Source organism: Rhinolophus sinicus, chromosome 2 (genome assembly GCF_057876585.1).
Source record: "Rhinolophus sinicus isolate RSI-liver-muscle chromosome 2, RSI-T2T, whole genome shotgun sequence".
Classification (NCBI taxonomy): domain Eukaryota; kingdom Metazoa; phylum Chordata; class Mammalia; order Chiroptera; family Rhinolophidae; genus Rhinolophus; species Rhinolophus sinicus.
The window spans coordinates 132,228,109-132,241,625 of NC_142502.1; the positions used below are offsets into that span (position 1 = coordinate 132,228,109).

The window sequence follows — 13,517 nt, forward strand, 5'->3', positions numbered from 1 at the left end:
TTGGGTGAACTTGGGAGATAGGTACTCTTGGGATAAGTTTTTATCCAGATGCCAAAAAATCACATTTCCATGGAAATTAATGGCCAATTCTTCTTACATCTAAAAAATAATTGATTTCATAATATGGCCATCCACTTTGCATTTTGACTGTTTCAAAGATTGAAATGGAACCTGAAAGTACTTAGATTTTGTGCATAGGTCAGCACTTGCAGTAGACCTTTGACATGAAAATATTTAATATCCTTAGAATCCACTATTGGCAAGCAACCTTGAAAGTTCATGGCATTTAGTAATTGGAACAGATCTGAACCATTCAGGCTGTGCCGATGAAGATTCATGAAGCTACCAAGTGAGCTTAGCTTATGCTCAATGCCAGTACCAAAAAGCAGCTTGGACGATCTACTCCACTAGGGTATACAGGAATTCCTTTCCAGCAATGCATGATACCCCCAAGCGTGTGTGTGGGTGGGTATGTGAGTACCCCCAAGTACTCGTATGGCTCTTCCCTGAAATGTGATTTGAGAGGTATGCAACTTAACACCTGTCAATAGCAGCAACAGAAAACATCTTCAAGCAATTACTGTGGGGCTGGGGACTATACTATTAATAAATACTTACATACAAAGGCTCAGATGCTAGTCTATACATACACTTTGGAAGAGAGCCCGGGGATAGTGTGCACAGTGGTAAACAGTATGGTCTCTGGAGTCAGGAGAGTTGGCTTGTGCATGAATTCTGCTTTTCTCTATCTGCATGACACTGGACAAGTTATTAAACTTCTTGAAACCTCAGTTTTCTCATCTGTAAAATAGTGGCTACTTTCTTTGGTTACCAAAATCATGAAATAAGGTAATAAAGAACTTATAAGGAACCCTAGTCTTATATTTAAATAATTATTAAGAGCCTAAGGTGAACCCTTCAACTTTTTTGTAATGCTTTATTGTATGTATAGGAAAAATTATAAAATACAGTAGAGTTTAGGTATTAGGAAATTTGGGAGGGGGAATAGTATTGGTATATACCTTCCTGAAAGGACAGAAAAAAATGACTGTAAATTTGTCATGTGCTTGAGATGGAACAAAACGGCTCCTTATAAAACATTATGATTTACAGATTTGTTATGGTTCAATTATTTGAGAAATTTCACTAATTCAGTTCCAGTTCAAATATATTAACTGGATTGGGGAGGGCAGCATTGAGAAAAAGATGGAATGCTCAGTTTGTACTTTACAAAACACATGAAGATCTAGTTCTATCAATGTCGTTTTTGATGCAGCTCTCCTTGATTTTTCTTTTTGGTTTGTGGTTTGAACAAAGACCTTGGCGTTTTCACAACTCTGTTATATGAATTTAAAGCCATGACATTCATGTAGGATTTTCAGGATTACACTTATCAAATAGCTGTAGCCAGAGTCAACCATGCAACGGTCTGACAGTGGAGGCTATGTTTTTTAAAGATTTCCAAGTGATTTCAATACTGCAGCATGTCAAAACTTAGAGTCATCCCAGACTCCTCTCTGTCTCTTATCCTAACATCCAATATATCATCTCAACTTTGAAAATACAACCAAAATCCAATCACTTCTTCCCACCTCCGCTCCTCTACTCTAGTCATAGTATACTAATCCTTTGCTGGACTATTGCAACGTTTTATCTATCTCTCTTCTACTTTTGTCACTCTACTGAACATGTTCTGTATAGCAGTAGAGTGATTCTTTCAAAATGGAAGTCTAGTCATGCCATGCCTTTGTTCAAAACCTTCAATGGATTCAAATATCTGAGTGAACTATAAAATTTTTACACCCAGCCCTCAATCTCAGCTCTGAAATTTTTCCTCTCTCTCTCAGCTGTATTCACACTGGTCTCTTTGTTCTTTATCAAACATGCCAAGTGCACTGCTGCCTTGGGGGTCTTTGCCCTTTCTGTTCCCACAATCTGGAACGTTCTTCCACTTCCTTCAGGTCTCTGTTTAATAGTCATCTTAGGCGACAAGCCTTTTCTGACCACACATCTGCTCCTACACCCTTATCTATCCCCGGCCACTGCACACACAGTTCCACCTGACATGTTACACATTTATCTCACTCTTTCTCAATCTTCCCCAACAGAATGTGTGCCCCAGGAGAGCAGGAAGTTTTCCTGATATTTTCATGGTCATATTCCTAGCAACTGTCAGCACATGGTAGCCGCTCAGTAAATATTTGTTGCTGAATGAATCTTTTGTGCAAGTGGAAGAATTAATTGAGAAAAACAATTTACTCAAGGCTGAAACCAAGGTAGTCTGTGCTTTACTGGTGATCACATTATTGATATTGAATATTGGGGTTTGTCCCTTATTTTCGAGCCTTATATTTTCGGATGCATACAGCCTCTTACCTGGCAGGGGGTGCTGCCATCAGGAGTAACTAAGTCAAGAGGATGAAGCAGAGAATCGAGAGCCCATTGTCTAACTCATCATTGTCCTTTGCTTTGTCACACACCCTGCCTCAGATCCTCTGTAAACGAGGAGAAGGACAGCTGCATGCTTGTGAGGCAGAGGGCAGGGGAGAAATGTCAGAGGAGTCGGGGGCATTGTCTCAGGAGCATCCTGACAGTTCAGCTTCTCAGGAATCTGTACACAGCAAGGCTTTTTTGCTCAGTGGACATGGAAGTTCACACGGTTCTTCGCAGATTGGAAATCCGTCCTTGGTAGTAAATTAGGGAATTAAATAAGCACGATGCCTCTTTACTGATCCCGGAGGCACCTGTTGAGGGTCCTGCAGCTTTGTTATTAAAATATATTACCTCAGGAGTCAAAAAGTTGGCAACATCCCTGGCTGCATTTTTTATTATTTTATTCATCTCGGCTACTTGTTGGGGTATAGTTAGCAATCAGTTAGACATGGTCGCTTTGCTAAAGGAATTGCTAATCTAGCAGGAGAAATAGCATACAGTTATAGACCTGGATGTGTGCAAATTGAAAGTAAAAGCTATTAGAAAAAATAAACGAATACAGTAAAGTTGCCGGCTACAAAATCAATGTACAAAAACCCATTGCATTCCTATATACGAACAATGAAACTTAAGAAAAAGAAATGAAAAAAAAAATTCCTTTTGCAATTGCAATGAAAAGAATAAAACACCCAGCAATAAACTTAACAAAGGATGTGAAGAACCTATATACTGAAAACTATAAGGCATTTTTAAAACAAATTGAAGAAGACACAAAGAAATGCAAAGCTTTTCTGTGTTCATGGATCATAAGAATCAACATATAGTCAAAGGGCCATATTACTCAAAGCAATATACAGATTTAATGCAATCCCCATCAAAATCCCAATAGCATTTTTTAAAGGTAGAGAACAAAAAAACATCAGATTTATATGGAACCATAAAAGACTCCTAATAGCAATCCTAAGAAAGAAGAACAATACTGGAGGAATCACATGCCCTGACTTTACCTTGTACTATAGAGCAACAATAATCAAAACAGCATGGTATTGTCAGAAAAACAGACACACAGAACAATGGAATAAAGTTGAAAACCCAGAAATAATCTCACATAAATGTGGACAGATAATTTTCAACAAAGGAGCCAAAAACATACAATGGAGAAAAGAAAGTCTCTTCAATAAATGGTCCTGGGAAAATTGGATAGCCACGTGTAAAAGAATGAAACTAGACTGCTATCTGTCACCATATAACAAAATTAATTCAAAATGGATAAAGACCTAAACATAAGACCTGAAACAATAAATTGCATAGAAGAAAGCATGGGTACTAAACTTGTGAACCTTGGGTTCAAAGAGGGGTTTATAAATTTGACCTCAAAGGCAAGGGAAGAAAAAGCTAAAATAAATGAATGAGATTATATCAAACTAAAAAGCTTCTGCACAACAAAAGAAATCATCAAAAAAACAGAGTGACAACCAATCAAATGGGAGAAGATATTTGCAAACAATGCCTCTGATAAGGCGCTAATATTCAAAATATATAAGGAACTCATACAACTCAACAATAAAAAAGACAATCCAATTAAAAAATAGGCAGAGGATATGAACAGAAACTTCTCCCAACAAAACATACAAATGACCAACAGATGTATGAAAACACGCCCAACTTCACTTGCTATTAGGGAAACGCATATCAAAACCACAATGAGATATTGTCTCACCCTGGTTAGAATGGCTATCATCAACAAGACAAATAATAAGTGTTGGAGAGGCTGTGGAGAAAACGGAACCCTCATACACTTTTGATGGGAATGCAGACTGGTGCAGCCGCTATGGAAGGCAGTGTGGAGGTTCCTCAAAAAATTAAGAATAGAATTACTATATGACACAGCAATCCCTCTCCTGGGTATCTACCCAAAAAATCTGAAAACGTTTATCTGTAAAGATATATGTACCCCAATGCTCACTGCAGCTTTATTTACTGTGACCAAGACATGGAAACAACCAAAGTGTCCTTCAATAGATGACTGGATAAAGAAGATGTGGTTTATGTATACACAATGGAATACTACTCTGCCGTAAGAAAAGATAAAACAATGTCATTTGCAACAATGTGGATGGATCTTGAGATTATTATGCTAAGTGAAATGTCAGACAGAAACAGTCGACAACCATATGACTTCACTCATACGTGGGATATAAAATTGAAAGCAACAAAGGAACAAGACAAACAAATAAAGAAACAAAAACTCATAGACACAGACAACAGTTCAGTGGTTAACAGAGGGTAAGGGCAGAGGGGGTGGTAGAAGAGAGTAAAGGGAGTCAATTATATGGTGATGGAAGAAGAATTGACTCTGGGCGGTGAGCACACAATGTGATATATAGATGATATAGTATAAAATTGTATACTTTGAGCTGAAAACTGAACAATGATTAGAGATGACAGGAAGGGGTAGAGTGGGAAGTTTTTCAGGAAAGGGGTAACATAAACATAGCACATTCAGCAAATGAAAGATGGCTTCTGTGGCCAATGCCTCATAGGAAGTGGGAGAGGATAGGCAGGTAAGCTGAGAGACTGAAGAGGGGGACAGATCATGTGAGCCCTACAGGCATCTTTAAAATGTGGGTCCTTAATCTGAGAATAATCGGAAGTCTCTGAATGTCTCAGTCAAGGAAATTGCACGATCTGATTTGCATTTTTAGAAGTTCACTCTGCCTGCTCTGTGCAGAAGGAACTGAAGGAGGATGGGGCAGATGAGAAGGCTGTTGGGAGGACACTGCAGATTCCCAGACAAGAGTATGTAGCTTGCTCCAGGGTGTTTTTAGTGGAGATAGGTGAGAAGAAAGAAGAGCAGGCAGACTGACTGAGTACCAAAGCAATGGGAAGAATAAACCACATTTGGAGCCTCTGAAAACAGCCGTTTTGACTCTGCATCTTGTTTTCCAGATTAGCTTTTATTTTCTTTGCTTCAATGCATAGTTTGCCCCCAATTTACACCCACTCCTTCCCACTCACAGCACATTACTTTGCTACTGATTTGCCATAATTTGCATGCCATTTCTCCAAAAGGCTTGGGAATGAATGAGGTATAACAGATATCATCTGACCGATTCAGCGCACTCTTAGTGGACCCCGCCCTGGCGCCCTTAGCTGACCCTCAGAAGGGATGAGTTAGCTGGATTCGGGAGATGAGGAAAATTTACTAAGTTTTTAAAAATTTAGTTCTACGGTGATACTTTCTGGCGTGCCCAATATTATAGATCACAAAGCACCATAGTTGACCTGTTAAATTATCTTAATCAAAAAACCCTAGTGCAACTTAACCTAGTCTTTATTAAATGTTACCAACACAATGGAGAAAAACCCTCAAAATTTCACTTGTGAAGATAATTATGAAAAGCCCAATTATTTTCTCCTATTCACACTTTACTAATATTTTATTTGCACTAAAACTGTCCTTGCTAAAGATTTTCTAAGGACCACGAAGTTGTGAAATATGTTGTAACACCCTCCATTCACTTCATCCCATCAATCTCCCTGTGCAGCAAATACCAAACGGGGGCAAAATGGCACAAAGATATAAGACAAAAACATAAAAATAGATGGAAAACAGAATATATTATAATAAACTCAACAATCAAGAAATGTTGAAGGACTAAGACTGTCATCATTGATTCATAGATTGATAATTTCATGTATTCACCCATTCTTCATTTAAAAAAATTTGACATATCATTCCATGATTTATATCAATGAAAACTTAGAGATCCATCAGAGGTTCTCAAACAGGGATCAAAGGCGCCCTGGTGGATTGTGAGGTTGTATTTGGTAGGAAGTGGAGGCTGTCCATGAAGGAATTGCAGGAAGTGGACAAACCATGAATACAATTATTTCAATTCAGTCAGACCACATTTTATTGATTCACGTATTTATTTGAGGAATGGAAGCTCAATATTTCAACTGAATAAAGAGATCTCTGGCTGAAAATATTGAGAACAACCAAAAACACCCCTACAAACTTACTAAACCAGCTCTCTAAAGAATTTCCACTTCCAGCCATGGAGTAGCCAATAAAACCCACTTTCCTGTTGAGGACAACTAGAAATAAAAAACAAAAATAATTTCTTTTGGTCAGCAGCCAAAGATGTCAAAACTTAGACTTGATCAAAAAGAGATGCTCATTGTGGGGAGTCCAATTTTCTGCATTTCACTTTTCCTCCCAGGGATTTGTTCATTCTTAGTGTTGAGAGGGAAACTGAGATGCCAAGTACAAGATAGCTGCTGAATGGAATATAATTCTTTAGAATCTGCAGCAATCTCATAAGGCTGGGGAGACTGGAGTCCAGAACAGCCAAGGAAGCAAAGACTTGGAATTAACGTTCCATAGAAAAGTTAGATTCAAAGCTTGGCACTTAATCAACAGTTTTCTCCCAAGATCTTTGTCTATTAAGTTACATATAGCAACAGTAAAAAAGTAAATTGAAAGCATACAAAAGCAAAGCAAAGTTTAGAGCCATCTCACAATATTGGGCAAACAAAAATTGGAGTAAATGCTTTGCAAATGAGGTGGGATACTAAATAACACATCCGTTCCTCTGTTGGCACCCCTGGAAGACTATTCCATAGAAGTGGGGTATAAGAAAGGCAGACTATACCTTAGAAAGAGTACAAACCAGAATCAAGTCACTTCAATCCTTGATGGATTGAGATGGTCTCACTCTCTGCTGCCCTTCAGAGGACAGGATTCTCTCTGGAGGGAGAAAACATTATCCAGACTGCTACGACCTAAATGTTTGTATTCCCCCAAAATTCATATGTTGAAATCCTAATGTGATGGTTCTAGGAGGTGAGACCATGGGAGGTTCTGATGTCATGAAAGTGGAGCCTTTATGAATGGGATTAATGTTCTTATAAAAGGGACACAACAGAGATCCCTCACCCCTTCTACTATGTAAGGACACAGAACAAAGGTGCCAGCTGTAAACCAGGAAGAGGGCCTTCACCAGAGAACACACATTCTGGAGCCTTGATCTTGGACTTTCCAGCTTCCAGAACTATTAGAAATTAATTTTTGCTCCACAAGGTGCATTAGAACTGATAGTCCCGCTAGGTCTTATTTTCAGGGAAACACGGCAGTTCTAGGCTGGAGTCAAACAGAAGTTCAGAGGTTCTGTTACTTTGAACTAGGCTTTTATACACTCAACTAACTGACTGCTGCCCTGGGTGATGGCTCCGCCTATGTCCTAGAGGACCTGAGGCTCCCTCTGGGCCTGAGGCAGGACTTCCTGCTGCCTGGATGTTGTCAGCTCCAGAGGCAACTGCAGTGTTTGGGTGATTGAAGAGGAAACTAAACAGATGTTTAGGGCACAATTAAATCGAAACACAACCCTATTATTGACTCGAAGATAAATGGAAAGGATTTCACATTTGATGAACTTATTCAGAACTCAAATTTGCCATTCTAAAGGGGGAAAAAAAATCTTACTTTTAGCTTGCATTGACATTGCCTGTCATTTTAAGTACGTTTATTTTATTTTGAATTAAAGTGGGGGTATACCAGAAGTTTGTTGTAGGTGGTGATGGTGTTGTTAAATGCTCAGAGCCTGCAAAAGTTTTAACCAGGTTCTGACAACTATTTCCTAAAGTTGCCAGGATCCTTATTCTCCTGTGCATTTTTCCTCTAGTACACACATTTCCTGTTTAAGATCTCTAATTTTCTATTTAGCTGCACGCCACTAAATGTAACCTTTGTTGAGCTGTTGCTTTTCAGCTCCTAGATTTAGGTAGCAGAGTTACCATTTTACTTTTATTTTGTTTCCCTTGAAAAAAATTTCTTTCAATATTACACAGAACAATTTTGCATTTATAAAACAACTCCCACAGATTTCTCTAACACACAAAATATACTTCTGACCCAGAACTTACACGCCTACTAGTGCCCCAAGATCCTTCAGCAGGAGTGTAAATATGTGTTGGTGGAAGTGTGATTTTTTTCCCCACAAGTTCATAATGTGAACAGCTAATCTAGGTTAGACGTGTGGAGTGGAGATGAGGATAAGAAGGAAGAAAGGGAACAGTTTAAACCTCCATTTGGCAGTTTCTACTCTCTTAAATTCAGCACTTTGGAGTGTCCCTTCTACCTCTGTTTCACCCACTGCTTATTGTTCAGGAAAATGAACAGATGTGTTCCAGATCATATTTGGCATGTGGAATAGAAGAGATTCCTGATAACCTGTTTCCTTTGCAAGTGATGGAGTCCTCAGGAGATAAAGGCAAGCAAGGTTGCAGGATTTTATTTCTCTGGTAAAACCATACAAGGGCTACCTATTGAAATTCCAAAAACCATATGGAGAGAGTAAACCTGTGAATAAATTCTAGTCTTCAGGCCTCTCCTGACTTACCTCCACCAGCTTGTTGGCATGCTCACGGAAAACCTGGGCATATTCCTTCACTTCTTTTTCATTCCCACTCTTTGCAGCCTCAATAAGAACTAGCAAAGGGACATTGGTTTCCAAGAAAGAATCAGATATGTGATCCATCACAGCTTTCCGAAGCTGTAAAAACAAAAACAAAGACACACACAGTTAAGGAATAGAAAAATTGTCTATTTGAGTCTGTTACTCATTTGACAATATGGATTAAACTACTGCACAGGAATAAAGAGTTTTTCTAAACAATGCCCAGCTATCATTCCATTAAAATAATGGTTCAAGTACCTTTTAAAAAAATTCTTAAATTATAGTTGACATACACTATTATATTAGTTACAGGTGTACAATTTACTGATTAGACATTTATATATCTTGTGAAGTGATCACCATGGTTAAGCATAGTACACATCACAGTTATTGCAACATTATTGACTATAATCTCTATGCTGTGCTTTACATCCCTGTGACTAATTTTATAACTGGCAGTTTGTACTTATTAATCCCCTTCACCTTTTTCTCCTATCCCCACCCCTCTCCTTTTACATTTTCCTGGTGCTAATCACATAATAGGAAAATAGAGAAAAGGAAAAGATGGTGAATATGCAAATTCTGTGCCTGCCACCTACCATGATCACATTAAAATTATGACTAAATTATAGAAAAAACAACCTTGAGAACTATCTGAACAGAGTCCCTATAACTAAGGATATAAAGAAGAGGCCACACTGAGACTGGTAGTAGAGGCAGAGACGTGAAACACTCTGACCTCAAAACACCATGTAGTGGTTGAACACCAGGAGGGACACCTTGGTGGTGGAGGTTCCCCCTGAAGAGTGAGGGGTCCCAGATCCACACCAGGCTCAAAAGCCCAGGGTCCACTGCCAAGAAAAGGAGTCCCCACAACATCAGGTTGTGAAAATCAGCATGGATTCTGCCTGACCCTGTGAAACAGAAGGTGGTTAAAAACCTAGATGTCTTCTTAAAGGGCCTGCCCATGAACTCACTCGCTGAAGGCACTCACCCTTGTGTCCAGTGGAACAGCGGTAACTCAAGAGGTGTCAGAGACATACAGAGAAAGACTGAGTTGTGCGGCTTCAGAGTGAGAGCTAGAGGGATAGCCGCCATTATCCCTGTGTGGAGCCCACCTCACATGAAGACTATAATCAGGCACCATCTTACCTTTGCTGAGCCCTCCCTCACATGGCCAAATCTGAGAATTAATTGACCCTGGTGATTCCCTGGGACCTGGTCCTGCCCAGCTCACATGGCATCACCCAGGGGCACTTTCAGCTTCTGGGTAGCCAGCCCCACCCCGCATGCTGTGGGAGGCTTTTCCATCGGCAGACAGCCCACAGTAGCTGATGCAGCCACTTGGGAAACTTTCAGTCAGAGGTGGTCAGCCCTAGCTAATGATGCAGCCTTTTGGGGGCAGCTCTTGGGGACCTAGGGGCCTGAGGTGAGTGGCAACTGGCTGCAATGTACACTGGGTACTTTGTGGAGTGGCCACACGCTGGGCACTGGCACAAGATCTGGATCTGTATTAACTTTGTGAACACTACCTGTCCCACCCAATTTAGGTAGCATTGTTGGGAACACTGTCAGCACCAGAACATCCAGTCCAGCTCCATACACCTTAGAAAGCTTTTGCTGCGTGTGAGCCCTAAGGGCAACTGGCAAGTGGCAACAGGCCTGGGGGCCTGGGCCTTTTGCTAAGATGCCCCAGGCCTGATACTGGTGGCAGCTGGCCTTGATTAACAGCGAAGCCACCCCCACATGCCGCCAGGTCCAGTGTAGGCAGGAACCAACTGCATTATAGCTTTGTAGCTCCTACTAGGTAACCCTGGGCTGGTAACAGGCAACAGCGGAACTTGGCCTGCATGGGAGACCCTCCCAAAAGGCACCAGAAACAATACACCCCGAGGAGGGCTTTAGTCCCAAACCAATTAGCCTAAAGGGTGGTCTCAAAAGGTACGACAGTGCACTGGGGTGAATGACCCCCTTGAGGGGTCAGTCCCCAGACAACAGCTTGTACACTGTGGTCATAGTCAATCCTCACAACTAGTCAGCCTGAGAGTCTATCCCATCAACTGATATGCAAAAAGCAATCAAGTCTCAACTACAATAGGAGGGTACACACAACCTACACAAGGAACACCCATGGAGCATACAGTACAGGTGACCAGGGAGACTGTGCCACCGGTCCCCACAGGAACCTACTACATAAAGCCACCTGGCAAAGATTGAAAGACATAGGGGATGTACCTAATACATAGAAACAAACACAGAGAGGCAGACAAAATAAGGAAACAAAGAAACATGCTCCAAATAAAAGAACAGAACAGAACTCCAGAAAAAGAAATAAATGAAATGAAGGCAACCAACAGGAGACATATTTCAAAACACTGGTTAGAAGAATGATTAAGGAACTTAGTGAGAACTTCAACAAAGAGATAGCAAGCATAAGAAATGATATAAAAGCCATAAAAAAGTAAAAAATGAATAAAATAACTGAAATGAAGAATATACTAGAAGTATTCAACAGCAGATTAGATGAAACAGAGGACTGAATCAGCAATTTAGAAGATAAGACAGCAGAAAATTCTAATCAGACAACAACAAAAAAGAATCAAAAAAAGAAAATGAGGAAAATTTAAAGGGCCTCTGGAACAACATCAAGTGTAACGACATTCTCATCATAGGGGTACCAAAAGGAGAAGAGAGGAAGCAAAAGATTGAGAACCTATTTGAGAAAACAATGACCAAAAACTTCCGTAGCCTTGCGAAGAAAATAGGCATATAGGACCAAGAACTGCAGAGTCCTGAAAAGAAGACCACAAAGAGGCCAATACCAAGACACATCATAATTAAAATGGCAAACACTAAAGATAAAGAGAGAATCTTAAAAGCAGCAAGAGAAAGACAATTAATTACTTACAAGGGAGCTCATATCAGTTCATTTCTCAACAGACACTTTGCATGCCAGAAGAGAGTGGCATGAAATATTAAAAGTGATGAAAAGAAAGGACCCACAACCATGACTATTTTACCCAGCGAGACTATCATTTAAAATTGGAGGGGAGATAAAGAGCTTCCTGAACAAGAAAAAGCTAAAGGAATGTATTACCACCAAGAAAGTATTACAAGAAATGTTAAAGGGTCTTCTTTCAGAAGAAAAAGGGGGGCTAAAAAGATAAAAAATATATCAATAATACAATGGTAATAACTATATGCCTATCAATAATCACTTTAAATGTAAATGGATTAAATGCTATAATCAAAAGATATAGGGTAGTTGAATGGATAAGAAAACAGGCCCTTAAATATGCTATCTACAAGAGACACACTTCAGATAGGAAGACACACATAAAGTAAAAGTAAAAGGATACAAAAATATATTTCATGCAAATGAAAACAATAATAAAAAAAAGCTGGGGTAGCAATACTACGTCAGACAAAATAGACTTTAAAATAGGACTATAATAAGAGACAGAGAAGGACATTACATAATGATAATAGGATCAATCCAACAAGAGGACATAACCCTAGTAAACATTAATGCGTCCAACATAGGAGCACCTAAATATATAAAGTAAATATTGAACAACATAAAGGGAGAGATCAACAGTAATACTATCATAGTAGGGGACTTTAACACTCCATTTACACCAATGGACAGATCTTCCAGTCAGAAAATCAACAAGGAAACAATAGCCTTAAATGACATACTAGACCAGATGATTAAATTGATATTTTAATAGCATTCCATCCAAAAGATGCAGAATATACATTCTTTTCAAGTGCACATGGAACTTTCTCAAGACAGACCATGTTAGATCACAAAATAAGTTTCAACAAATTCAATGAGACTGAAATCATATCAAGTGTCCTCTCTGACCACAATTGTATGATACTAGAAGTCAGTTACAAAAAACAAAAAAACAAAAACCCAAAAAAACACACAAATGCATGGAGGCTAAATAACACGCTACTAAACAATGAATAAGTTAACAATGAGATCAAGGAAGAAAGGAAAAATACCTTTAGAGAAATAAAAATGAAAACACAGTGACCCCAAATTTACAGGATACAGTGAAAGCAATACAGGCTTACCTCAATAAACAAGAAAAATCTCATATAAACAATCTGACTTTACACTTAAAGAAACTGGGAAAAGAACAGTAGACAAAGCCCAAAGTGAGTAGAAGGAAGGACATAATAAACATCAGAGTGGATATAAATGAAATAGAGTCTTAAAAAAATACAAAAGATCAATAAAACCAAGAGCTGGTTCTTTGAAAAGATAAAACAAACTGATAAACCTTTAACCAGACTCATCTAGAAAAAAAAGAGAGAAGACCCAAATAAATGACAAGAAATGAAAGAGAAGTGACAATGGACACCACAGAAATACAAAAAAAAAAAGAAAATTAAGAAAATACTACGAGCAATTATACACCAACACATTGGACAATCTGGAAGAAATGGATAAATTGCTAGAAATATATAATCTTCCAAGACTGAAATGAGAAGAAAGAGAAAATCTGAACCAACAAATTACTATTAGTAAAATGGAATCAGTAATAAGAATACTCCCAACAAACAAAAGTCCTGGACCAGATGGCTTCACCGGTGAACTTTACCAAACATTCA

The 13,517-nt window shown here is 39.0% G+C and overlaps 1 protein-coding gene across 8 annotated transcripts in view; it reads right to left on the bottom strand.

Annotated features, from left to right (window-relative positions):
* CTNNA2 (catenin alpha 2) overlaps positions 1-13,517 on the bottom strand; it is a 1,050,986-nt gene that overhangs the window by 216,222 nt on the left and 821,247 nt on the right. For all 8 annotated transcript variants that reach the window (XM_019750020.3, XM_074332253.2, XM_074332251.2 and 5 more), the window contains one exon: positions 8,838-8,990. In XM_019750020.3, coding sequence (XP_019605579.1) covers positions 8,838-8,990 — 153 coding nt within the window. The remainder of the gene's footprint in view (positions 1-8,837; positions 8,991-13,517) is intronic.